We start from the raw sequence: 26,237 nt of genomic DNA, 5'->3' as shown, positions 1-26,237 counted from the left end.
TTTCAAGAGAGCAGCTAATAAAAATTAACTGAAGATAAATAAAAGCAGACCATCTAAAGATGAAATTTTTAGTTTTAGTTTATCTAAATATTCATGACCAAAATTTAGCTTTGCAATGTACTCGTTTAATTTCAAATGTCTCATTTTCTTTTACACGTTTGCCAATGCACTAATTTAATACTTAATAACGATAATTGTGTAAAATTAAAAATTATAAAAACTAAATATTCATAAATTTTATGTTGAGACAAATCAAACAAAATCTTATTTGACTATATTTTAATGCATAAATTAAGAATAAAATACAGATTAAAAGTAATTGATAAATAATAACCCAAAACCAAATTAGCCATTTGAACATGCTGAACTCTAGAAAGTAAATTGCCACTGGCCCACTGGCCATATACCAAAATTCAACACAGTATAGTACACTTAATTAACTTTTTCACATAACACTAAGAAAAAATAAGTCAATTGAAGGGACGGTTATAGCCTTTAGTTATATCATTGAAAATTCAATAATAGCAGTACAGAAAACAAGTTACAATAATTCTGCAACTGTACAATTCATGTATATAAGCTTAACAGAATCTTCTTTTCTCAAACTTGAGTCAAAAAGCAAAATAATCTCATATCGCCGTTTATTTTGCTAGAGCTTCGATATCAGCCCCAACTTCAGCAGTTTTTGTGTCGCTTGACGACTTTGCTGTTTTCGCAATGCTCCCGACATCCAAATCTAATGCTACTTCCTTCACTAAACCGTCCAGCATCTACATTAAAACTCGATGCTATTAGTCAAGTACTATAGATTAGTGGTACAAAAGCCAAATAACACAACAAAAGAGTTTATCAATCACAGCAATGACAGCCGTAGAATTAACACAGATCTTAACAGTGCTTCAAACTTTCACATGAAAATTGCATAGAAACTGCTTCTGGGCTCAGGGAAATCATCTGAGTTTTTAACAAAGCTAGTTGGGATAAAGGATACGTTAAACTATAACGACAAGGAAGCCAGAATGAGCTACAGAGAAATAACTCGAGGGATTAAACATTTTTGGGTTTGAACTATTTGTAAACCAATTGAAGATTGAACTTCCAAAAGCTAGAAGACCAAATGAGCAAATATGGAAGTTGCACTAAAAATCTGGCGTACTACCCGTTCTGATTCCATCAGTTTGCCCCACAGAAAAAGGTTTAGATCTTTTGAGTGAATACGGCAAATTCACAGAGACATGAGTAATCTAACATTGCCGAGGAATAGGCTTGAAAGATCCACTAGAAATAATGCATGCTGATTATAAGGGTAGAATTATTATTATTAGTAGTAGTAGTAGTATCATTATTATAAATACTAGCATTACTGTTATTAATGAAGAGAAAAGAAAAATATTTCAAAAGTCACGCAGCTATAATCAGGCCTACTGCACAACCGCATGATGCCTAAAAATCAAATTGGGCACAGTACTAGCTGGCAGAGTCCGGTCAAGGATCATCTGATTCACCTATCTATTTGAATCTCAATGCACTAATTGCATTGCCTGTTTTAGTTTTAAAATTTGCTTTGCACGACTATTTTCTAAAGGCTCAATGTCAAGGAAGAAGCCCACTTAATGAGCTTCTATTATTCATACTAGTATAAAAACTCGTGCAGTGCACATATTTTGTTAATATGGAATATATAAGAATATAACTTCATAGAATGATGCAGCTATATATATCGTGATTAAATTTACCGAATACATGACTTTTTTTGTTCAATAAAACATCAAATTCTAGGTTAGGTATGTAGAATTGATATAATAAATTATATAAATACTTTACTTGATTTAGCTCCAATTTTAAACAAAAATCGAATTCTAAATTAGGTAAATATTGTCCTGTAATCAACTACCATCCACTAAAATAATTTCATTTGTCATGGTCACGGCTCTTCAAAGATGACATTTGTCATTTCTAACATTTTTATTAGTATGCACGATATGATGATATGGAACAACGCATTGCTATTGAATATCAAGATGACTTTTTGCACCAGGTAGATTGGGGTAATGGAAACATTCACAAACTAGCCAACTTGGTGAGCTTGTTTAATACGGTTATGGCTCATAATTCAAATTAAGATGGGGGGATTCACATATGCTTGCTGGTTTACAATGATATGTACGATCAACTACAAGTCTTGGTGTGAAGACTCACAATTTGACTGCAATCATTGGAGGACACACAGTAATTAATAATAGAAACATAATCATGTATGTTTGTTCATTTACTTTGTTGTTTGATAAATAAATCCTAAGTTTGTTAGGAGTTAGTTAGGAGGTTATTAGAGACACATGAGCTAATTGTATTAAAAAGCCATGTGCTAGTCATGTGCTTAACTTTCTATGTTCTCCTATATAAGGAGGCATGTAGGCTCATTTGTATGAACTTTTGATGATTAAAAATAAGTTTCCTAGGAAATTAGATTTCTAGAGAGAGGTGTTCTCTTTCAAGGGAAATTGCAGGTTGCTTTTCCTAACCTATGAGGCTATGATTCTTCCTTTGTGAGTGAAGCATGAGAAATCACAGCAAGATCCTGTGAAGATTAAGGTGAGTGAAGCCTTGATTGAGAGCATGGCGATAAGGGATTCTTGGTGAGTGAAATCAAGTGGGTTTTTATCCATGATCAGTATATCTTGATCATATCCATACATATTCATGCACTATTCATTAACGGTCCATTAAATTCTTGCATTCAACCACCTAGATTGAATTATTGGATTCATTGCCTTAATCTTTGGGTCCAACTTGGTGCCCTTTTACATTTAATTTAACCTTTTTGAAGTGGGAGAAGAAGCTGAACATATAAGTTACGTAAACCATCCAAAGAATTGCAACATCATGATTCAACACTTTTAAATAGTGCATTATTGAAATCTCCCCACAGGCATTCCTAATCACACAAATTAAAGACAACATACCAGTGATCCAATAGCAACTAGAGCACGGAACTTTGATTCTGGATCCAAATTCTCAGCTTCAGCAATCTGCAAAGCAGCGAAAAAATAAGCTTCATAGAAGCAAGGTAGCATTCCTGTATACCTTAAAAACAAAATTTTGCAAGATCAATCAGCACAACAAAGCTACCATAACATCCTGGCTTTGATTCAAAAACAACCATGGCTCTGGAACTACATTTTCAAGCCCTATGTTTATTAAACTAGAAAAATGAATTTTATTTTTATTGCTATTAGTGTTGCTAAGGCTTGAGATTGGCCAAAGTGCCACAATAAATTTGCATCACATAAAACGTAGCAGCTTAAAACAAAGTAAAGGTTAGCCGAGGGATCAAATGTAAACCTCAAGAGCAGCTGATAACACCTGTAATTGTCCTTCCTCATCTCTCTTTTCAATCAACAGCACAGAAAAACTGTAGAAGTTACAATTTCAATCAACAACAGTTACAAATAGCAATCACAATTTAAAAACATAGAACTAAAGTACATGCATACTTCCAACTATGAAATGAACCCAATTTCCAAAGCTTGAACTGAATAAATACTTTAATTTTAGTCATTCTAGCACACAAAAAAAATTAAACTAAAATAGGGGATAAAGCACAGAATATCCTAATCTATCAATACCACAATAATGAAAAATTCATCAATCATCTAATTTATGATACTTGAGCCAAGTTCCCACCCCAACCACCACCAAACCAACATACAGAAACTTTAAAATAGAGGGTTATATGAAAATGTAGAATTTACTTGAGAATCAATGTAGAATAAGCAAATTGCACATTTTTATTAGTTGTGTAACAACCAGAAAATGAATCCAGTATCTGCAAAAAGATAAGAATCAGAAGAATGTCAATCAATTATTATCTCTAACTCTCTGTTACAAGAACCTTCTAGTGAATGAAAGGGACAAACCTTGCTTCGATTATATTGGAGCCACTGGTGGAAAATAATATTCTTAAACAGATTGTTTAATGCACGAATACTAGTTAAAATATTTGCTGGGATCACTGGATTCATTGTCACTTTCTTTACCATCTCCATCAGTGCATCTGGACAAACCAGCATCATAAACAGTAAGTATTCACTAATGTTTTTTCTCTGCATTCTCCTCCTTAAGAACCAGTGGAAAAGACAAAAAAGAGTAAAGTGTGACAGCTTCACAACATGTAGCAACAAGTCTCATGTCTGGCCTAGCCAAGGACCCATACTGGTAAAGCTTGAAACAAAAGAGCACCAGTTGTTTGGATACAACAATAAGCTATATTAAAACAGATAAACCAGCTTCTGCAGCACACAGTTTGAACTTTATGTTCAAAAAAGAACCAAAAGACATAGAATTCATTATATTCATTTTTAGGATGTATACAAAGTGGATGCAAGCAGAGTAAAAGTTTAAAGCACACAGCCATAGTCCAGAGCACATGAGAAACATTTGCAGTTGAACTTGTTGGGTATGCACAAGTCATATTTTTTGGAACTTGTAGTATATTGATCCTTGGTGTTCTATAATTCCTTTTAGTACTGTCATGCCTTCTTCCATAAAAGGAAAAAGGAGAAAATAATTACTAGCTATTAAGTAATTAAGACATGAAGTTATAAGTACCATTTCCCCCATTAATGTGCCTCAGGAGTTTGGAAGCTCCATCTGGGTGCAAAATGATCATTCGCAAAATGTCGATAGCTGCAAAAAGGCAATAAATAAAATAAGAACAGAGCAAAATGCCCAAAAGTAGTAGATGGATACTCAAACACACCTTACATAAGGACTATTTGCTGCACAACAGAGCTCGAGTTCAAAACGACAAAGCAAATGAATCAAAGCTAGGTTTTATTCACAATAACAAGAAAACCTGGCACATCATATACAGCAATGAAACCAATGTTCATTGCCTGAAAGAATATAGATAAAAAAAAAACTGTTGAGCAGCAAAAATGAGAGCAATTAAACAAGGTGGCAGCATCTTCAGCCAACAGACCTGGAAATATCATGGATAGTGGCCATGAGTTCAGTATCCTTAGCAACAAGTCGATGTCTACATCTGCAAAACTGCTACTGTGATAATATGATGTGTCTTTTAATATCTTTACAACAGCACCAAGTCTAGATGTTGCCACTTCTGTAAGTGACAGTTGAGCCTGGTCCTTTAAAACAAATGACAGATAAATTATAGATAAGCCAAAAATTAGAGCTTAAAATCAGCAAATGTAAAACAGTAGGGCAAAACAATAAAATTCATTAAACATCACAACACCTCTTTTTGGAGGAGGGATATGACACCAGAATAAGAAGGCAAATAGGAAAAGTATCAAATACAAACCTTATTTAAGAGGAGAGTATTGTTGAATTCAGACAATTTCTTCAGAATCCCGTCAAATTGCGCTACATCAAAGATGAGGAATCCTTTCTGCATAATAAAAAAACATCTCACAAATTTATTCACTACAAAGGTTCAAATTAACTCTTAAAAATTCAAAAGCTGAAATCAAATCATTATGAACACATGCACTTAAAATCAACATTAGTAACAAAGAAATTCGTCATGTAAAATATATTGTGGAGTTTTCGCGGGAACTTATTTGTAGGATAAATCCAGGGAGCAAAATTATCGCTTCATATTATCAAACAACAAAATGCAGTTTTCGCTCAAGAAAGATTAATAATAAATGATCACACTGATAAATGACATATAAAGAGATTCCAAGGAACTGACTTTTGAATCAACAATATGCATCAATTTCAATGATTCTAACCCCAGAAAATACTGAGAAAAAACAAAAAAAAAAAAAAAAAAAAAACTTCACATTACCCTCAATGCAAAAAAAAACTTCAAAAAAAAAACTCAGGCATTTTTTCAATGCAAAAGTTCATGATACTTGATAGAGAATCATTCCAGATTCCCAAAAAATAAAGCAAGGTCTCTATGAACGTGTCCAATCATATATCATATATGAATAAAAAAACATATATACAAACAATTACCCTCAATATTGGCAAGACAAACCAATAAACGTAAAAAGTACATAAGCTTTCTTAATTAGTATATTCACTTTTTCTTTTTAATTTCTTGGGAAACATCTAGCATTATATTCGTATATGTAAACACTGATGTAAAAAAAAAATAAAAAAATAAAAAAATAAAATAAAGGTGTACCTTTGGGATGTGTTTGAAAGAAGGTTTAGAAGATATAGCTGCCAATTAAAAGTGAACTGTATGTAAGGGAGCATAAAAACGTACATAAAAAAAAGTAAAATAAACTTTAGCATTGCCTGAAACTTTCGTGTTGATCAATTACAAACCAGAAATGAAAAGGTGTGATGAACTAAAAAAGCATACCATGCTTTAAAGAAGTTTCCCCAGGTACATATGCATTGGCTGTAATGCAGAAAAAACTCCTTTTAAGCATAACCAAGGTCAGTAAAATTAAAGAGAGGCAATACAATTTCAACTCACATCCAGTGTAAGGATCACGGAATGATGGATCAAAAGAAAATGACTTCTGGCCGGTGTTCTCTAAAATAAAATCTACAATTTGCTGGCGATACGAAAGCGGAAGATTCTCTTTGAGAAGCCACTTATCAGCAGTGTCATATGGATTATCTAGGAGGGAAAATCAACATATGTCAGTGACATGTATTATCACATAGAAGTAAGAACTCATAAGATTGTATCAATAACAATGACAGAACAACAAAAAAAAATTCCTGCATATAAGAGTAAACAAGAAATCAAAATAACCAATAAAGAAGGTCCATTATCCAACACACAAACAGATACCTGATCTGTTATAAGGCAGCTTACGAATAGGCTCTCCATCTCCTATATCAACATCAAACACTGGACACGAACACGCGCAACATGAGAAGATGACAAAAAAATGCAAAATGGAGTTTAAGAAGCATAAGAGTTAAAGCATTCGTTTGCCAATATTTATCATTGGGAACAGTTCAGAAGATTAACAATAGGTCCTAGATGAATAACAAAACGGGAAGCCATAATTATTCAACAGTAGATATAGCTGCAAAGTTTTGTTTTCAACTAAACTTACTCACCATGATCGTACTCTTTTCCATCAAGTACAGGACGCTTAAGGCCATCTCTAGGTCCATCAACAACCTCACCAATCTGACGAAAAAAATGAAATCCATCAGTGCAAGCGACAAAAGGCACAAGCAAAGCGATAAACCACAAAATACACACTATAAATTCATTGTTGGAGGGAAAGGAGTACTATGAAACGGTACACGTATTATCAAGCTACAAAGAGTAAAAAAACATAAAGAAAGTGGCTTTAAAATTGTTCTCCATCATAGTTAAAAGCCAAAAAGACAAAACTAGTTCATGATAACGATTTAAGGCCATATAAACAAGAATGACTCTGCAAGAATGACATTTACATCAGAAGCAGCATCAAAGTAGACCACCAACAAAACTTCTATATGACAGCCGACTGATCACAGACGGCACCAAAAATGCAATAGTCCTATGTTAAAGATAATAAGAACCAACATAACTTCAGTCTGCAAATTCATTTAAATGAAAAGTAACAAGCAAAAATGATCATACAAAGTGAAATCTAAAATCTCAGTGTACCAGATGAAAACTTCAACATTTTCATTTCCTAGGTAGAACTCCCCTTTCCACCACCCTAACAAATGGTCCTGAAGAAGCTCAAGAACTCTGGTTATTTTATCTAATCTATATTTTGGAATTAAAATTGGACACAGAAGGGAAGAAAGTAATACTTTATCCCACTTATACTCCTTCATGTTCCACGAATATGCAACACCGTTGTCTCCTTCTCTGACAATTTTGGTTTGTCCGTCAGTTGTACCTGGAACATGAGTAAGCATTGATTAATGACACTATAAGCGCTGTCAATTTAATATAAAACTACTAGCATCCAAACCTGGAACTTGTAATGAATCCAACCCAGGTAACTCCTCCAGTTTCAGGCCACCGACTGTCTTTCTAAAACAAGAATTAGCAAATTGCATTAGCCTAAACTTAATGTGTTTTCCTTCCACATATTTCCAATATTGAAAGAATTTGTGCAAAACGTAAAAAAAATTCTCCCCTCCAACTCCCTTCCCTCCATTTTCCTCCCTCCCTCTGGTATCCAAATGAAGCAAATACCATCCTTCCATTTCCCTCCCCATCCTGTTCTTCCATTTCCTTCCATCCAAATATTGCAAAAAGGTATTATTGCACAGACATATTACTAGAGTTAATATCCTCTCATAAATCATCACTATAAGAAATCAATTTAGATCACAAAACACATTAAAACACAGTCCCAAAACTGCAAGATATGTGGAAATAGGCTCGTAATACCTACTGAGCTTGTAGTTAGAAAGAAGTGACAAATATGATTCGCGCTCCACAGGGTCGGCTACTCTATCTGCCAATGCTGTCCAGATGCGCACTACTCCATCAGAACATCCTGTAACAAGATCCCCATTTTCCAAAAACTTCACGTCCCAAACACATCCAGGATGCTCAATGCTTTGAACCATAACACCATCTGCACAAAGAAACAGTTCTATCATGACAAAGAATCATGGGTTGTATCCAGGAATTGTTTCAGAATTCATAAAATTGCTGGTTACAGAGAAACTCTGATTTTAGGTAGTCCGATCCGTAGGCGAGACAGAAATGCAGCAGCACAAAATTTCACTTACATTCAGAGCAACACCATTAATTAGCATATAGCTATGAACTTCAGATCTATTGGTTAAACGATTTCACAACCATTGAAGTTTTATACAACAATCCACAATAATCGCACCAACTGTACGCCAGCAAGCACCAGCAAGCAAAGCAAAAACAATTGCTCAAACCAGAACTAGAAATTCAACATCCAATTAAGAGCTCAAAAAAACATTAGTGGATCCAACACTAAGCCATGGGAGACTCATGTAAAGTTTTTAAAAAAAAGGACAAAATATTTGGTAATTCATGTTCAATTTTTTCCACAAACCAGGGAGATGATACATTCACTTGCTGTTTGAATAAGATAATAAGACAAATAACCATGCTTACATTTAGGCTCAGAAAAAGACGATGTATTCATAAAGCAAGTTTCAGAGAGAAGCAGTATAAATATAGAATTAAACCACCTTTCCATATCTTTGCCGAGCAATCTTCACTGGCACTAGCCACAAGACCAGAGACGTGAGAATCAACAGAATAAACGAGAGATGTGTGCCCAACCAACTCCATCAGAACTTCACCCGTCAGTGCCCAAAGTCGCACAGAACTGAGGAATACAAACCACTTTTAAATGAGATAAGAAAATAGAAATTGACATAACTGAGTACAAAATATCGATAGAATGGGAGACAGTGTAGACGACTGTTGTAGTCCTGTAGAGAAGATGATGATTCGAACAAATATACATGCATGAGAATGAACATATTAAGAATAAGACACATCTTGTTGACTGCAGCAGACTAAAATAACTAAGAAGACAGCGTAGAAAGTAATAATCTGTTACATGCAAGAGATATTGAGAATTGGAGGAACAAAAAAGCAATACTAACGTACCCATCATGTGAAGCTGAAAGTACTCCTAAATCTGACATAACAGCCAGACCTCGCACAGTATCTGGCAAGTTACAGGTATTCATTAGTACACAAAAAATAACAGCACAGTAATTGACTCAATATAAAACAACTAAATCACGAACCACTATGTCCAACAAACGTGTGCACACATGTTTTTCCTTTCCATAGCTTTAGAGTTGAATCACTGGATCCTGAATTCACAAACAAGCCAATGAAAGATATGTGATTCTGTAACATAAAATCCAGGCAATGATCTACTCACCATAAAAAAAGATCATACAACAATAAAAACAACGTTCCATTACGCCAAAGCCACTAAGTGAATCCCACCTAGGTGGCGTTTGGAGGTCATATTTACGCAACCTTACCCTTGTTAGTACTAAAACTAACAAAGAGGTTCTTTTCCAATAGACCTTTAGTAGATAAGGTCATGTGCTTCACATAAATACAAAGTGCACATGATTTCATGAGTCATTTTACTATCTAGTCCATTATAATCTGAAACCAAAGAACTATACAAAAAGATCATAGCATTTGGATAAATGCCACTAATGAATTGAATGCAAAAAGTTCTCCACATTTATGATTAAGGCAACGTAGTGCAAATCAAAATTAAGCTTGATGGATACTTTTTCTTTTCTAGGGTGAAAAATAATTAATTGTTCTAAACCAAAAAGAGATCTCACATAGATTGATGCAAACCTCAAAACATGTTTTCAGACCAATAAAATCAATTCTACAGATTAAGCAATGAGTTCAGTTGCACCGTCTATTATTTCAATTATGATTTATATGCTCTCCAGGGTATTAGGTTTTAAGAAAACTGTAATTAATACACATGCGCAACAACAAAAAGAACACACCCACCCACTTCTGTACAAACTTTCCAAATAAAAGAAATTTCGTACCTGTGGCAAGTTCACCTGATGGTAGTTTTATAACAGCTTGCACTGAAGAACTATGAGCCTCCCAGGAATCCACAACCTTTCCATTTTTCCATCTCTTCAAAGTGCTAAGAAATAAGAGCAGAACAAAGAGTATAATCATGAAACTGGCATTCGCCAAGAGTATCACTAAATACTACGAATAAAAAGTACTAAATACTCAGTCAAGTGTCTTTAATTTTGCAGCAATTGAGCAAAATTGCTTTATTAATTTGTAGTGAAGGATACGGTAAAAACAAGTGGATAAAAGAAATGTATGGATGAAATGAAGAGATATAATGAGTTTGTAGTTGAAACGAAAAAAGATTATGAGTTTGGATAAAATCAAGAGAGACAATAGGTGCACAATTAAAAATAACAGCGTATCAAGATCAATGGGAAGACCTAAAATACAAAGTATCACAAAATCAAAGGGGTATGGGATGTACTTTGTAAGGTATTGGAACCCTACTTTGTCAATTGTCACACATATCACCAATCTCTCACGACTCACGAGTCTCATCAATTCAAATGCTTCTGGTATTTCTAGGAAATCCATTATGCATCTATAAAATCAAAATTTAATGTAGATGTTAAATGTTTATACAAAGTTAAGGTTGCGCACATTCGAACCCTAAAACCCCGTGCAAATAGAAGCTTCGGTGGGATTTACTTGATGAAATTGGGGTGATAAAATAAGTATAGGCAGTAAAATGTATATCATAAATGACTAATTTGGTACCATATTCTAAACCCTATTCATATATGTGGGGTCTAATGATAGCAATCAGGTCTTCAAAATTATGATCCTACTCAACTACTCCTCGAGGAGGACATCCACATCCATGGTTACTGAGAACAATGTTTTTACATTCATTAAATATTAGTAGGATCTTGTTGTGTAAACTTTTCTTTTTTCTTTGTTAAATTCGAGTACACAAATTCATAAGATGTTTTTTAGTTGTTTGTTATTACAATACAACCACATGAGCTATCTAGGGTGAATGTATTAGTTGTAAAATTGTAAACTTTCTATAGTAGAAAAGTGTCTTGTCGTGACAGTGGAAACATATAGGGTGCGAAGAAAGAGGCCCAAGAAGACAAACAACATCAACAAGAGCAAAAAGACACATGCCCAAGTTCGAGATCAAGTCCAAAGATCCAACAAGGTAGGAAAATGACTAGGATGACAACCCTAATTCCAAGATCCAATGATGATAGTTCATCCATTGATAATTTTTCAATCTAGACCGTGATGTTGCTTTCAATCTCGAGAAGAAAAATCCAAGGCTAGATTTGCTCCTAGATACGTGAAAGATATAATTTCAAAAGAATTATAATTTTATAGGGATGGTCATCACCAAAAAAAGACAATGTCTTATAGAGATGGATGAGAAAGAAAAGTCAAAGATTGACCAAACGTCCAAGTGGACGTGGGCTCTAAGTCCACACGTGATTCTGTAAGATTGGGGACCAAGTCACACATCCAAGTGCTCCTATTAAAATTTATCATTTTAACTAATCAAACTAGGTCAAAGTTGTTGGTCAATTCTTTTATTACTACGTTTAATTTTTAGCCCGAAAAAATAATAATCTAATAACTATAGTCAATAAATATTCATTAGTCAGAAATGAAATAAAATAGTGGATTTCTTCATCAAAACCTTGAGAATATTTTTGTTCTTGTTGTATTCCATACTTAACATTGAATTTGATTTTATGGTGTTTTTGTATGAAAATTAGATTTAAATTTGTTTTCCTATCCCAACTACACAAAAATTCTTCACTCTACTTTATTCCTTCATCCACAAGTATCTCTCATCCCATCAACATTCCCAAGTCAAGTTCAACTCTAAGTCCATATCCATCCTTTCTTCATACCGTGGATTTGGGGCTCGAGTCATCTCTTGGTTCCTAATCCCACTTTTACTAATCCAAACTCCTCTAAACCCTCCTCTATTCATCCATTACTAATAAAACCTTATTAGGGTTCCATCTTGGACCTTATTCCCATGCCAAACACAATCACAAACCCACAACTCTAATTCGACTTCAATAGAACCAAATAAACAAAGTTCATCCTTTCTTCCTCTTCCTTCGACATTCATCACCTCCATCCTTTCCTTTATCAATCTCTTAACTTCAAACATCATATAGCTTCTACATTTCCCTCTAAACAAATAACTTAAATAATCCCTTGCCTCTTAGCCCACTCCTTATCCTACTGCGATTAAGAGTCATTTAAATTTTGATATAGCGCTCGGTTAGTACACCTAGTTCTATATTCGACAACACAATATTTCATTACGCGAATGTCATTTAGTGGCTCCCACCAAGAGTGAAATTTGGGAGGATCAAATGTACGTAACATTACATTTGTTAATAATAAAACTAACAAAAAGGTTGTTTCCAATTGAGCCTTGGTAGCAAACTACATGCAACTTCACATAAATAAAAAAAGCACATGATTTACTAAGTCACTTTTCTATAGAAATAATGGACATCACACCCAATTCTAAACAATCGAAGATTTTCTTTTAGTCCATATAAGAAATTTTATGATACGAAACTTTTTTTTTTGCAACATTTGACATCAGTAGTCAAATTGACCAACCCCGCCACAACAATATACTCTGTATGTAACAGTCATATTTACTAAATTTTTCATTTTAGGATATGTCGTATTTTGTAATATTTCTAAAACTGGCAATATGACCACATTGTCTCACAAACTCGAACCCTCATTCCAATTCATTCACACACTACTTTCAGGCTTTCACCCACTTGGAACAAAGGGTAATAGTATTTGGCATTCGTAGTCAGTACTAACTTGGACTAATATCATGTACTCCATACTTCCACTCAATTTGCCCATTTTTTATTTTAGTATATCCCAATAAATTTGCCTCATTACTATTTTAGGATATTTCCACCACTTTTACTCATCGTATTCTCTCTTTTATTTTAAAATATTCCACTTTTTTAACCCACCATACCCAACTTATGTCTCCCTACCAAAAAGCAAATAGGGGGGTATTCGACCTGGACAAAAGAGTACATTAGTAACTTCAACTTCAATATACTAACAGGATTTTCCCAAAATAAAACCAATCAAAAGCATAATTTACATTTTTAATGATGGATAAAATCATGAGAAAATGTACAGTAGCAATTTAACAAAACTTCAATTTCAGTCAAAATTCAACTCTCCGTCTTCACTATCCATTGAAAACTAACCTTAATCAAAAATTCTGCCTACATTAAAAACACATCCCGTCTCCACCAATTTATTTCACAACAATGATCATCACAACATTCAGCAGGAAAAAAATGCCTAACTCATACCAATCAAGGGAACACGAGACAATATCACCATCATCCAAAGCAATTCCGGTCACCTGCATTGAATGACCCTTCAAAACATTAACTCTTTCACCACTCTTCAAATCCCACACCATCACCAAAGTATCCATCCCACCAGAAACAAGTCCGCCCTCGGGAAACTCATCATTCGGCGGAATCCAAACAACAGGGCCCACAAAACTTGTGTGCCCCCCCATAATCTTCGGTTCATCCATGATTTTGTACTTGTTCGCTGGATCAAGTGACCAAAACCTCACTGTTTTGTCACGAGACGACGTCGCAATTCCCGCATTGTCGCAAATGCATATTCTCCTGACCTAGAATTTGATCAACAAATCGAAATCAGAAATCGAAAAATCAATTTCAAAATTGGTTAGGTCTTTTTGTGCCGTTGCTCAAATTTTAGCTAAAAAATGAAAAGAGAAACTGAATACACTTACGTCGTCTTCATGACCTCGAAGTTCAGCACTTAGTTGATATTCAGCGAAATCGATCTCCATGAATTTGATGATTTTGGAGTGAAAAAATTTGAGGATTTTGTTTGGACTGAAAGTGTATAGGGAGGGTTCTATAATGAAGTGACGAATGAAAATAACTTGAGGAATGAGAAAACAATTATTCCATGTCACAAATTGACCTATAATACCGTCATACATACTTCATATTATAAATTAAAAAGTCTAATTAATGCAAATTATGAAAATATAAGTTTTTAGTTTTAATGCTGTTACATTAGTTGATCTGTATCTAAAAAATAACTTTATTTTTGTATAGTAAGGAATATAATAATACACAAATTCTAAATTTGGCTAAGTAGTCAACTAGTCCATTTTCATACTTAAAATACCTATTTTTTGTTGTTTAATACTTATACGTTTAAAACTAACACAATCTGAAGTGACCATTGAAGACGATGTGGTTATATGCACGAGCAAGTTTAAATAATTAGGTTATGTTATCAACAGTATTAGTGAGAATGATGAAAATATTACCCATTGATTACACGCGAGATTGCTAAAGTAGAGAACGACTATTGACATGAGATGCGATAAGAAGTTTCCAATTGGACTAAATTGAAATATTTTCCCGAATTGCAATTATGTTTGCTTTGTTGTACTGAACAGAATGATGGCTCATTAGAAGACGGCTGAACATAAGATGGAAATAGCATAGATTTGCATCGAACATAGAGATGGAAAGAACTAGGAGTGGCCTCATTATCAGCAAAGATGTGTAAAAACAAGTCAAAGAGGTTTGGGCATTTAAAGTTAGACGCACATGTGAGTACGGTGAAAAGCCTAATAGTGAAGGGTAAAAGAAGTCGAGGTAGAACAAAGAGAACTAGAGGAGGAGCAAATTAATTTACATTTGCAAGAGCTACACTTTTCAGTGGACCTAGCTAGAAATAAGAGCAGCTAGAGACGGCGAATTGGTGTCTTAAACTTTATCATGTAGCTTGGGAATAAGAGTACCAGTGTATACTTACATACTTTTACTTTTATTTTTATTTTTATTTTGTACCTAACTTGTATTGGTTTCTACAAGTTAATTTTTTCATAACATACTCGGCATCACTCATCTTTTTTCTATACATGACTCTCTTTATTTGGGGCCCCATTAACCACATTTCTCAAGCCCTCTCTTTGAGGGTATGGGTATAACTTGAATGTCTTTAGCCCCTTACTGGGCAGTGGAATTTACTATGAATAATGGTATCACGTGGTATATTAAAACACGTACTTTGATTATTTAAAATATTCACTTTAGACGTATTTCATCGTAAGACCAAGAGTTAGCTCAAATTGATAATGCCATTACACTTTTTAATGCTTCTAATATTTATAATGAGAATATTTTATTTTTAGGAAAATTTGTCAAAAACTAATTGATGAAAAAAGTCTGTGAAAGATCATCTAAAAAAAACTCTTTATGAAAGACTACCTTTAAGGGTTGTTTTGGACAAAAATAAAAGTCAAAGCTAAATTTAACGGTCAATTGATGAAAATTATTATCTAATAGTGTTAAATAAGGAAAAATTTTCATTACTTTGTTTTTTACAAATATAATTTTTTTAGGTAAATTTTGACAATATCTCTTTATTTTATTTATTAGTATCAATGGATCTTGTATTCGTTAGCCATTCAGACTGCGTGTTGTAAACCAATATTTCGTGACCCTAGTCGAAAAAGAACCACAAACGATTAAACTATAGCCGAGAAATGTCTCAGCGAGCACAAATGATTAAAAGATGACATCCTCTATTGGAAATACAATGCAAATACAAATATAAATGCCAATTACAACAAACTCAATTTGTATACATCTTGTATGGATGACAATGAAACTTCTTGCTTTCTTGATCGCCAAAATGGACAAAAACTTGAAGATCAGGTTGTATCGATGAACGTCACTCGAAAACTTAATATTTATAGAAGGCGTGTTATCACTTTCATTTTGTGATATTTATCCCACAAGGTGCTTGGAAATGATGTTTGAAATTCACAAAGAGTTAGAGACTACAACACCATTCTCTTAGCACTAGAGAATGGAAGAAACAACAATGTATTGTAGATTTGACAATTAACTTAGGATTATGCATAAAGAGTTTATAACTCTCTTTATACACAACATGCAATAAAGAGAAGAACAAGAATATATATTTTAAGGAGAGATCAGAAAATGAAATACAGCCTACGGGGTGTTATTTTCCTTACATGCCACTTTATTTATAATAGAGTACATCAACCATATATCCAATTATAAATTAACTAATATTTAATTAGCTTTCAATCATTGATTGGTAGTTACCAATCATTAGAAATGATTGAGTAAAACCAACTTAACCTCCCAAAACACGGTCAAAGTGACCAAAAAACGGCAAAAAGGCAAGACAGAGCTAGGCAACCGGTTTCTGCTCCCTGGCGATGACTCGTTGCTTAAAGTGCATGTAACAGACTCGAAATTTCCCTTTAATCATCCGATTAATTTTTTTTCCGATAAATTCTTAATTCATAATCCCTAAACTCCAATTTAATTTAGTCATCATATATGATTTTATTCCTCGAGATGTAATTCTTATATCCTATTTTATATTCCCTTAAAATTTCAATACGTATCCGAGTTCTTTAAATTATTTCCAACTCGAAATTTTATATTTCTAAAATATTCTTTTTGAGCCCAAAAGTTTTAATAACTAATTTATATACTTCAAAATTTTCAAAATTATTTAATCAACTTACGTTTTACTAAAGTATTACGTTTTAGATGCTTAATTCCTAATTAATTCTATTAACAATTATTTTAACGATTTTAACACTTTCACTTAAACTATTTTAAAACTAGTATAATTATAATACTAAATTTAATTACACTTTTAAGCTTGTTTTTACACCAAAACTAATCCTAACTAACTAAAACTAATTAGTCAAAACCTACCTATATTTTTTTATTACTTATTTACTTACATAAGTAAAGTAAGTTTGAAAAGAAATCAAACTTCATCCTTACCATCATGTTGGATGGTTATGGGTAAGATATGAAGCCATGATTTTTTTTTTTTATCCAAATATTATAAGATCTTGTCCCATAAATATGTTCTTCATATACTAGCTATTTTTCTAACATTCAACCTTGCAAACTTAAAATAAAACTCACCTAAAATATATCATTCTAGCTATGTAATATTAAGGAATTAAGTCATCTACTTTTCTTCCATTTGCTCTTAATTTCACTTCATTATATCATATACTAATTTCCTAAAATTAATTAGTTGAAGAAAATCAAGAAGAAGAAACATAGTTGGGTATAATTTTGGGTACTTGAAGATCATCACTTTGGAGTTTTGGGCATGGAGCATTGGAGCTTGGAGGATCACACTATCCATTTTCCTAATTAGTATTTAGTATTAATCCTTGGTGGTAGTATGGTATAATTTCTTACCCTACTTTTTATGTGGAAATTTTACATTATATTTACTTTATAATATACAAAGTATGAAATATATGGGGCATGATTAATTAGGAAAATTGGTTGATGAATTTATGATTATGTTTATACTAAGTATGTTGTGCTAAAAATATTGTTAGTATGTTGTTTAATAAATTTTGAACATGTTAGAAAGTTGGGTGCTCTAACTAAAATTAAGTTTTACTTATGTATTGTGTTAGTATGTTTATGGGTTATGTGTTATATTAGGAATGTTATTATAATTAAGTATGTTTATGCTAAAATTTATTTTTAATATGTTTATGTTAGTTTTAAATAATTTTAATAAGTTGTGAGTAGTTTTTATGAACATGTTATATTAACTAGGATTATATTTAAAAAGTTGTTATTAGAAATTAATTGATATTTATGTTATCGAATTTTTAAGTTATTGTGTTGAAGTTTTTATTTTTTAGTGAATGTTAATTATTTAAACTTAGGATATACTACAATAAAATAAGTTAAGTTGTTTATAAGTGGAAAATACTCTAAAAGTAACCTAGGCCATTTGACCATATTAGTTTATATATAATAAAAAATATATATAATAATTAAATAATATAAGTTACTAAGTATCCATAATAAGATTAAAATATATTTGTGAATAACTTTTTATAAGCAATTAAAGTGTTTCCTTGAATATATGAGAAATTATAATAAAGATAACTTTTATGATATTAAATAAACTAGTCGTACAAAATAATTTTTTTTAGTTTACTATTTGAGCAAAAATTTATGTACAAAGATGTAAAAGTATTTTTAGAAGTTTGTCTCTTAAATTATGAGTGAAATATTGATTTTTATGAAAATGTAAAAAAATAAAGTTTTACCCGTTTTATATCTAAAACATTAATTTTCATGAAAATTATAAAGTTTACTTAAAATAATGATTGTTGTGAAGTTTTGAAGTTGCTTTACAACTAAAAATATTGAATGCTCGTAAAATTACAAAGTTTACTTGAAATATTGATTTTTGTGAAAAATTTGTAAGTGTCACTCTGTTTTTATAACTAGAGATATTAATCATTGAGAAGTTCCAAATTTTATGATTATTTGCTAAAATATTTATCATTTTGTAAACTTAATAAAGTTACTTATTTCCCTAAAACTTGAAACGTTGACTTTTGTGAAATTGTTGGATTTGAAAAACTTATCCTGAGATTACAATTTAACTTGGAGTTATAAATAAAATAATTAATTATCCGAAAAGAATAAGTTGTATTGATTCTAAGTTAGGTAATATCAATTTTAGGAGTTTATTTCAAAAAAATAAATTTTATTAGCTACTAGTAGAAAATATTAAAGTGGAGACTATTAATAAAATAAGTAAAATTTTTGGTAATAAATGAGAAAACTATTAAATATAGAGTGATAAATAAAATATAATGAGTAAAGATTAATTTATGAACTACAAGGGCCTAAAGATAAAATTTAAGTCTATAGTAGTAACTATATTAAATAAAAGAAGTTATCATCTCAGTTGAATAAAGTCAAAATTAGCATGTAATAATGAAAATGTGATGAACTAATGTGAAATTATCTGATTACTGGTTGAATGACCCTGATAGTAAGGTAATGTCGAACCATAAACCGGCATGTAAAATCACGGTGCCCGTGTTAGCCGGCACATATAAATGTGGTGTTAAACAGGGGGTTAGCTACCTATCCTGTAGAAGCTCGAGCATAAACATTGGCGGGGTGACGACCCCCACCACAGTTAGATATAGGGCTTTGGCCCTAATCTAGCCAGACCGTTACATATATCATGTGTCATATTATTGCGTTTGCTTGTTGATCAGTGATAAACTTGATTAGTGTTGATGCAATGATGTATGGTACGGTTATGAGTATTAATCAAATGAACTTATTTAAGTATTAAGATTACCGATAGTATAAGTGGCAGTAACGTACTTCTGTCAGGATCGAGAATGATATCTTAATGACTTAAAAGTATGAAACAGAAAAAGAATATGGTAAAAGTATACGGTGGTGTCAATTAATTATAAGTTCGTACTTAAATTATTGTTTTGTAAATGTAGCGTATAATTTTCGTATTTTGAGCTGGATAGGAAGTTATGCTCGGCGTTAAGCGCTAACCGATTCAAACGGCTTTCATCCGTATCCTGGATGGCAGCATTTTGCAGGATTTAGTTCAGGTTCCGATCCAAGCCGTAGCAATTACTATTTATCGAGAACTTAGCTGCTTTTTGTATCTTTATTGACGACTTGATGACGATGTATTTTTTTTCATTTTGAGAAAACAATATTTCTTATCAGATGTAATATTTTACTTTTGTTTTAAAAAGTTTCAATTTTTATGATTTAAAGTTTCTTAACAGTTCGGCATTTTGAGACGTCCGCAATATTTTTGTATTAAACATTATTATTATATGTTAATTATGTATCGAAATTTTCCGCACCTGTTACAGTGCAGACTCGACACTTTCCAAAAAGACAAGTCATCGTTTCCTTATGTTTTGCGTTTTTCTTTTTTTGGGAATTCTTTGGACTTTTATATTAGAAAAAATTACAAAAAACTACCTAATCTACAACACCTTTTCTCTACCTAATCTAATTTTTTTTTTGCAAAAAATTGCCTTATATAATATTTTTGTTTTCAAAAGACTACTACTTGACTAAAACCGTCAGTTGACCGTCAAGTGGGGCGTTGACTTTGTATGTGATAGTCGTTCTCCGTTTCCTTTCTCTTTCTCTACATCCCTTCTTTCTTTTTCTTCTTCTAGGTTTCATTAATAGAAGCTGAACCTGTCCTAACTCTCTTTGATTCTTACTGGTTTGACCATAAATCTATTCCAGATCAAGCACCCCAAATTCAATAAATTTTTAGAAATGTCAAAATCACATCCATAAATTCAGCTCTACCGACAATTCACACCAAAACTCCTAAAATTAACTCAAATTCACCTCAAAAATTATTAAGTGAATCCTCTGTATCTCCAAATTATGTTCTTTTAACACCAAAACTCCAAACTATATTTTCTGGGAAAATACAAGAAGTGCTTGAAGATTATTCAATAGTAGAAATGAAAACAACCCATGAAAAATTAACATCAGAAACTACTTTTCCATTAAAAGGGAGTAGTAGTACATGTACAGGAATTGCTCCTAGAAGGATAAAGAAGAATTTTAGTAAGAGTTTATCAGACTTTGAGTTTGAAGAATTTAAAGGGTTTATGGATTTGGGTTTTGTTTTCTCAGAAGAAGATAAAACGAATTAATGTTGCACTGAAGTGTTGATTGAGTGTTATTAGTGATTGATTTGGTTTCAGAATGCTAAAAGGAGGTCAAGTGCATGTCACGTGCAAAGTCAAAGACACACTTAACAGTCAACTAACTGATTCCATTAAGTGTTAGTCTTTTGCAAACAAAAATATCACATAAGGTAGTTTTTTTGCAAAATAATTAGATTAGATAATTTTTTCTTTATATTATTATTATTATTATTATTATTATTATTATATATTATGTCCCACTACTATCGTAGTTCATGGAATATATCCCTTAAAACCTATATACTCTAAATATTCCACATTCTCAACTTTTCTAGAAGGCTCAAGCTATCAAGTAATAGGACAAATATCTCTTCATGATTCCAATCCAATACCTCATGGAAAGGAGATCTTTATATAACCAAATGAGTTCTTCACTGCAAAATTATTATTGTCTTGTAATCATCATAGGAGTTCGAAATATGGTGACTATGTAAAACGAATTAGACGACTAATTTAGTTGTATTGGAGAAAATGTGAGAATAAGTGTAATATTTTAATTGAATTTAATTAAACTCGATTAAAAATACCCTCTAAACAATAATGATTAAAGAAAAAAAAGTAACTAAAATAATTCACAATATATTATTAATAGTATAGTAAATCTTTAAGATTAAGCATGTTTGGATTGAGTATAAATATTTAAAAGCGGAAATAAAGTCAAATTAATAAAATAAATGCAAATAGAAATGCATTTGAAATAGTTAAGAAAGTTGTGAAAAAGGTAAAATGAGCATAAAATAAAAATAATAATGTAAAAAGAAGATCATTTCTCCTATTATAGAGGTAATACATTCCCCCACCCTCCCTTAGGGTAAATATTAATACTACAAAATTGAGAGTTCTTTATGTTTCATTACTTTGTAACCATTCTCCCACCTCTACAACAATCAAATTTCACTAATTTCTTATTTAACAACTTTTTTTTACTTTGACTTTTTTACCCCTTAAATATTTACATCCAATCCAAATATACCTAAAGGTAATTTTTTTTTTTTTAGAAAATATTTTCATATCAAAGATAAATGCCTTAAAGGAATAAAAAAAATATTAAAACTTGAAATCACTTGCACAAATCAACCATTTATAATAGTTTCAATCCCTCAATTATTTCCTTCCTCTTTCAATTTAGCATTAAAAAAGTGTTTTGGGATACACTTGGGTTGCTCTAAGGTAAATTGTTATTCGACTTTTTTGTTTTTTTTTTTTTTTGGATTTTAGGGTTTTGTTATAAATTCTTATCATCATTCAAATGCAGGTCACAATTTCGCAAATAGATTCTCCTGTAGGTCACCTTTAGTTGATTAAGGTACTAATTAATTGATTGCATAATTTATTTATGTTTGTTTTTGAAGTATGATTGTTGATGTGAATGTATTTGTGAATGATGTTAAAACTTTAAGAAAAGACTGAAACGCAATCTATGTCCATATAAAATTTAAACAACTTAAGGTAAAATTTAAACTGAAATACGACTCTAATAAAAGCTATCTTTCTAGGTGATCCTCACTCCACAATTCCCACGCAATCAATAACCTGCAACATAAGAATGCAAGAAAAACAAGGGAAAAACTCCCAAAATCAGAAAATTGAGTAATTCCAACTTCATCACGTAAAACAATTAAGTATGAAAATAGTTTAAGAAAATGAAACATAATTTGAGTTGAAAATAATTTTGGAAAATAATATATAGCTGAGTTAAAAAAAAACAATTTGTGAAAACACTATATATAATATCACATAAACCAATTTATTAATTTGATATTTAATAATGACAAACACATAATCAATTTTTAATTTGAGGGAACAAGAACGCCAGTAGGCCGAGGCTTTACCCCTATACCTACTTCATCAAGAGGTCGTCACCCCAAAGAATTCAAGGCCAGCAGAGTAGTCTCAAGGAACCCTAGTGTGCACACCTCTTCTACTTGGATTACAACAAATAGAAGGAAGACCAAACATCGTATCAAGTATCAGAAATAATAATACCTGTCGGCAGCTATACTAACCAAACAGGACAACCTGTTTATCACCCTTATACTTGGATCACAACAAATATAAGAGCTTCATTTCCCTCGTGTTATACTTTACGTGATTTAATATATTTTAATAATTAGTCGCGTGCACACAAACATATAATCAAACATACATTATACATTTTATTTTATGATCATAGGTTTTCCCAAGAAAAATATATCTCAAGAATATTCAATTGCAATATTAATATCATAATATATTTCTCCCAAATTCAATCGCATTTGAAATCATTATTAAAATAATAATACAACTCTCATCAAAATAATATTATAAATATTTCTCTTTCAACTAAATCGTATCAAATTTCGTTATCAAAATAATAATATAAATTTTATCAAAATAGTAATTATAAATTCAAGTTTGACAAAAATAATAGTAAATATAATTTGAGAATATATAAAACATAACATCATATAGAATAATGTCATATAAAATCATGCATCCTATTTAAACACATTAATTATCACTTAGCACATAATACTAACGGGATAGTCCTAATTAGATGGACATTGAGAATTACCTTGTCACGCGGTCCTAGACGTACGCTCCTAATAATTTCTGTCTACAAATACGCTGTCTACACGATAAAATAATATATCTCAAATTAATACCCCGATCAACCCATCGAAATAAATAAATTAAAAGACTCTTTTTTTTATATATATAATTTATTCAAAAAGGTAGTTTTAAAATTTAGTTATAGATATTAAGAGTATTATAAATGATTTTTAAAAGAAAAGGAAAATAAATAATATTTTATAATAAGTATAATAAAGTTGAAATAAATAAATAAAAAGAAATAAAATGGGTTAAAAACCCACGGTACTAGACTACCGGTTACCACACAAGGAAGAAAGAAGAGGGAGGGGAGAAGAGAGAGAAGGAGAAAGGGAGAAGGAAGAAGGAGAAGGTGCCGGCCGGCGGTGGCTCCGGTGGCCGCCGTCGCACGCCGGTGGTATCCCGGTGACCGCCGTATCGCCGGAAAACTAAGGTCAGAAATATATATATATATATATATATATATATATATATATATATATATATATTATTTTTTTTATCAAATACAAAATGTGTAATTTGGATTGAAATTGGTAGAACAATATTATAAAGAGATGAAATTACATACCTTTAATATCAAAATCTTGCCTTTTTTTGATTAAATTTTAAGCAATTGGAAGATGGAGGAAGAAGTTTGTAGGAGAAAAAGAAAGTGTGAGTAATAATGTGAATGAATTAAGGGTAATTGGTTTAATTTATAGTAGGTAAGTGAGGTTAGTTATAAGATTTAGAGGGAGAAGTGAGAAGTTATTTGTTAATGGAGAGTTATTTATTTATTTTTAAAATTTTTAAAATTTGTTTTTTTTTTATTTTTTAATTTTTTTTTATAAAAAACGGATGTTACAGATACCCTGTTCAAAAGGGCACACGCACAGATTACAAACCAGCAAGCCAGGATCCGACAAGCGCTACAGGAATCCATGAATTTTGTAGCAATGTCGTTGCGACAACATTTCTTTAGACATTTATATCGCCACATATCTATTTATGCCTTGGAGCAGCTGCGGCTTGAGCATAACCGTATGTTAGATTTGGGTGATTTTGTATTTACAAATGCGATTGTGTACTTCAACACACTAATGGATTGTCGTGTGCTTGTTATTTATATATGTCCATCGGTTCACAAGGTGCTTTGTATTTGGATGACATTCATCCATATGGAGTACTTTGAAGTACACAGATGTAGGAGATGACACCAACAAAGGAGTACGATACGCGAACGCCGATGAAGTCCTAAAATCTGATCCCGCAGTTGTACGACGCTTGTCTCAAGTACTTGAGTATGAACTACACCCTGATGGAGCCGATATACGGAAGATCTAGTGGTCGAGAAACGCAATCTTCAGTTGGAATTAAGTTTAGTTTCAACTTATCCAATACATGACTTTCCTTTCCGTTATTTAAATTATTTTGTTACAGCTTAATCTTACTAACCTTATTTTCAATAATTGCAGATGATCCAGGAGGTCGTGATTTTTCACAGTTTCCATGGCCTAATCAAATTCCGTACATTCTTCCTCCTTACTTGTTTGATTGAATTGATGTGTTAGGTGATGGTAACTGTGGATTTAGAGCTATTGCCGCCACAGAGTTGGGAGGCGAGGAGGCATGGCCTCTTTTAAGACGTGTTATGTGTATGAAAATGCAAATGAACAGAGACCAATACCTAAGTTTGTATCTATCCCAGGAGTTGTTAAACGATGCTATATTCAGAATAGGTTCACACGGCAATGGACCTGCTCCTTATATTCACTGGATGGATGCATCGATTGCATTGTACTCTGCAGCAACGTTTCTTAACATTGGCATTGCTTATTCTGGTTCTGCTAACGGTAATCCGCTGTACAACTGTTTGTTTCTTCCGTTAAGGAAAGCACCGGGCATGTATAGTGTAAATAAAGTTATACATATATGTTAGGTGAATGGAAATGATTTTCTTCAACTATTAATGAACGACGATTCATCCCCACTGCCGCCAGTCCATCAATGTTGGAGAGAAGTAGTTGACAATTTTTCCAGACATATAGAAACACATTTTACTAGTAGGATTATGCTCTGGAATAAACTATGCGGGCCACGACCACCACAACGTAATAACACCGCTGAAGATGCTGTAAATTTAGATAGTCCATAGTTATACTATTGTGTACGTAATTACTATAGAAATTGTAGATGAAATTCATTGTGTATAGTAATGTTGTAAATTAATAAAAGCATTGATGTAAACATGATTTAATAAAAACATAGATGTAAACATGAATTAAATTTAATGTAAAAAGCGTTAATGTAAATAAATAAACGCATTAATGTAAATTAGTTTAAATACAGACTATGAAGGGCCATGCCCCTTAAAAGCTTGCCATTCGGCGAATAAGTCTTTAACATCATTAAGGTATACATCTAAAGCATGTCTTTCCCAGGGATTCATTTCCGCAACAGGAGGCAGTCTCGCCAATAGAGCGACTCGACTCGGCCATTCATTTAGAAACTGAAAACAAAAAAAAGGAAAAA

The 26,237-nt window shown here is 32.1% G+C and overlaps 1 protein-coding gene across 1 annotated transcript; it reads right to left on the bottom strand.

Moving 5' to 3' along the window:
* Positions 1 to 412: 412 nt before the first annotated feature.
* Positions 413 to 14,478, bottom strand: LOC130806507 (uncharacterized). The gene is made up of 22 exons (XM_057671628.1): positions 14,298 to 14,478; positions 13,840 to 14,174; positions 10,480 to 10,583; positions 9,694 to 9,762; positions 9,551 to 9,611; positions 9,124 to 9,263; positions 8,339 to 8,528; positions 7,914 to 7,975; positions 7,750 to 7,838; positions 7,057 to 7,129; positions 6,782 to 6,841; positions 6,458 to 6,604; positions 6,341 to 6,379; positions 6,158 to 6,195; positions 5,324 to 5,410; positions 4,982 to 5,147; positions 4,609 to 4,686; positions 3,918 to 4,054; positions 3,753 to 3,826; positions 3,343 to 3,412; positions 2,964 to 3,029; positions 413 to 770 (listed from the first exon to the last, which is right to left on the bottom strand). The coding sequence occupies exons 1-22, from the start codon at positions 14,355 to 14,357 to the stop codon at positions 642 to 644; spliced, it is 2,274 nt and encodes a 757-aa protein (XP_057527611.1). The 5' UTR covers positions 14,358 to 14,478; the 3' UTR covers positions 413 to 641.
* Positions 14,479 to 26,237: the final 11,759 nt, after the last annotated feature.

Source organism: Amaranthus tricolor, chromosome 2 (genome assembly GCF_026212465.1).
Source record: "Amaranthus tricolor cultivar Red isolate AtriRed21 chromosome 2, ASM2621246v1, whole genome shotgun sequence".
NCBI classification, from domain to species: domain Eukaryota; kingdom Viridiplantae; phylum Streptophyta; class Magnoliopsida; order Caryophyllales; family Amaranthaceae; genus Amaranthus; species Amaranthus tricolor.
The sequence above is the reverse complement of the archived record's forward strand: the minus strand, read 5'-3'. Positions and strand labels throughout refer to the sequence as shown.

What these genes read in the sequence shown, in the direction of transcription:
- LOC130806507 (XM_057671628.1), bottom strand. Translation starts at nt 14,357, where the DNA reads ATGGAGATCGATTTCGCTGAATATCAACTAAGTGCTGAACTTCGAGGT. An exon ending in CTTTCAAACACATCCCAAAG is followed by an intron (nt 5,411 to 6,157) that starts GTACACCTTTAT and finishes TTTATTATGCAG; the next exon opens with AAAGGATTCCTCATCTTTGA. An exon ending in TATTCTACATTGATTCTCAA is followed by an intron (nt 3,413 to 3,752) that starts GTAAATTCTACA and finishes TAACTTCTACAG; the next exon opens with TTTTTCTGTGCTGTTGATTG.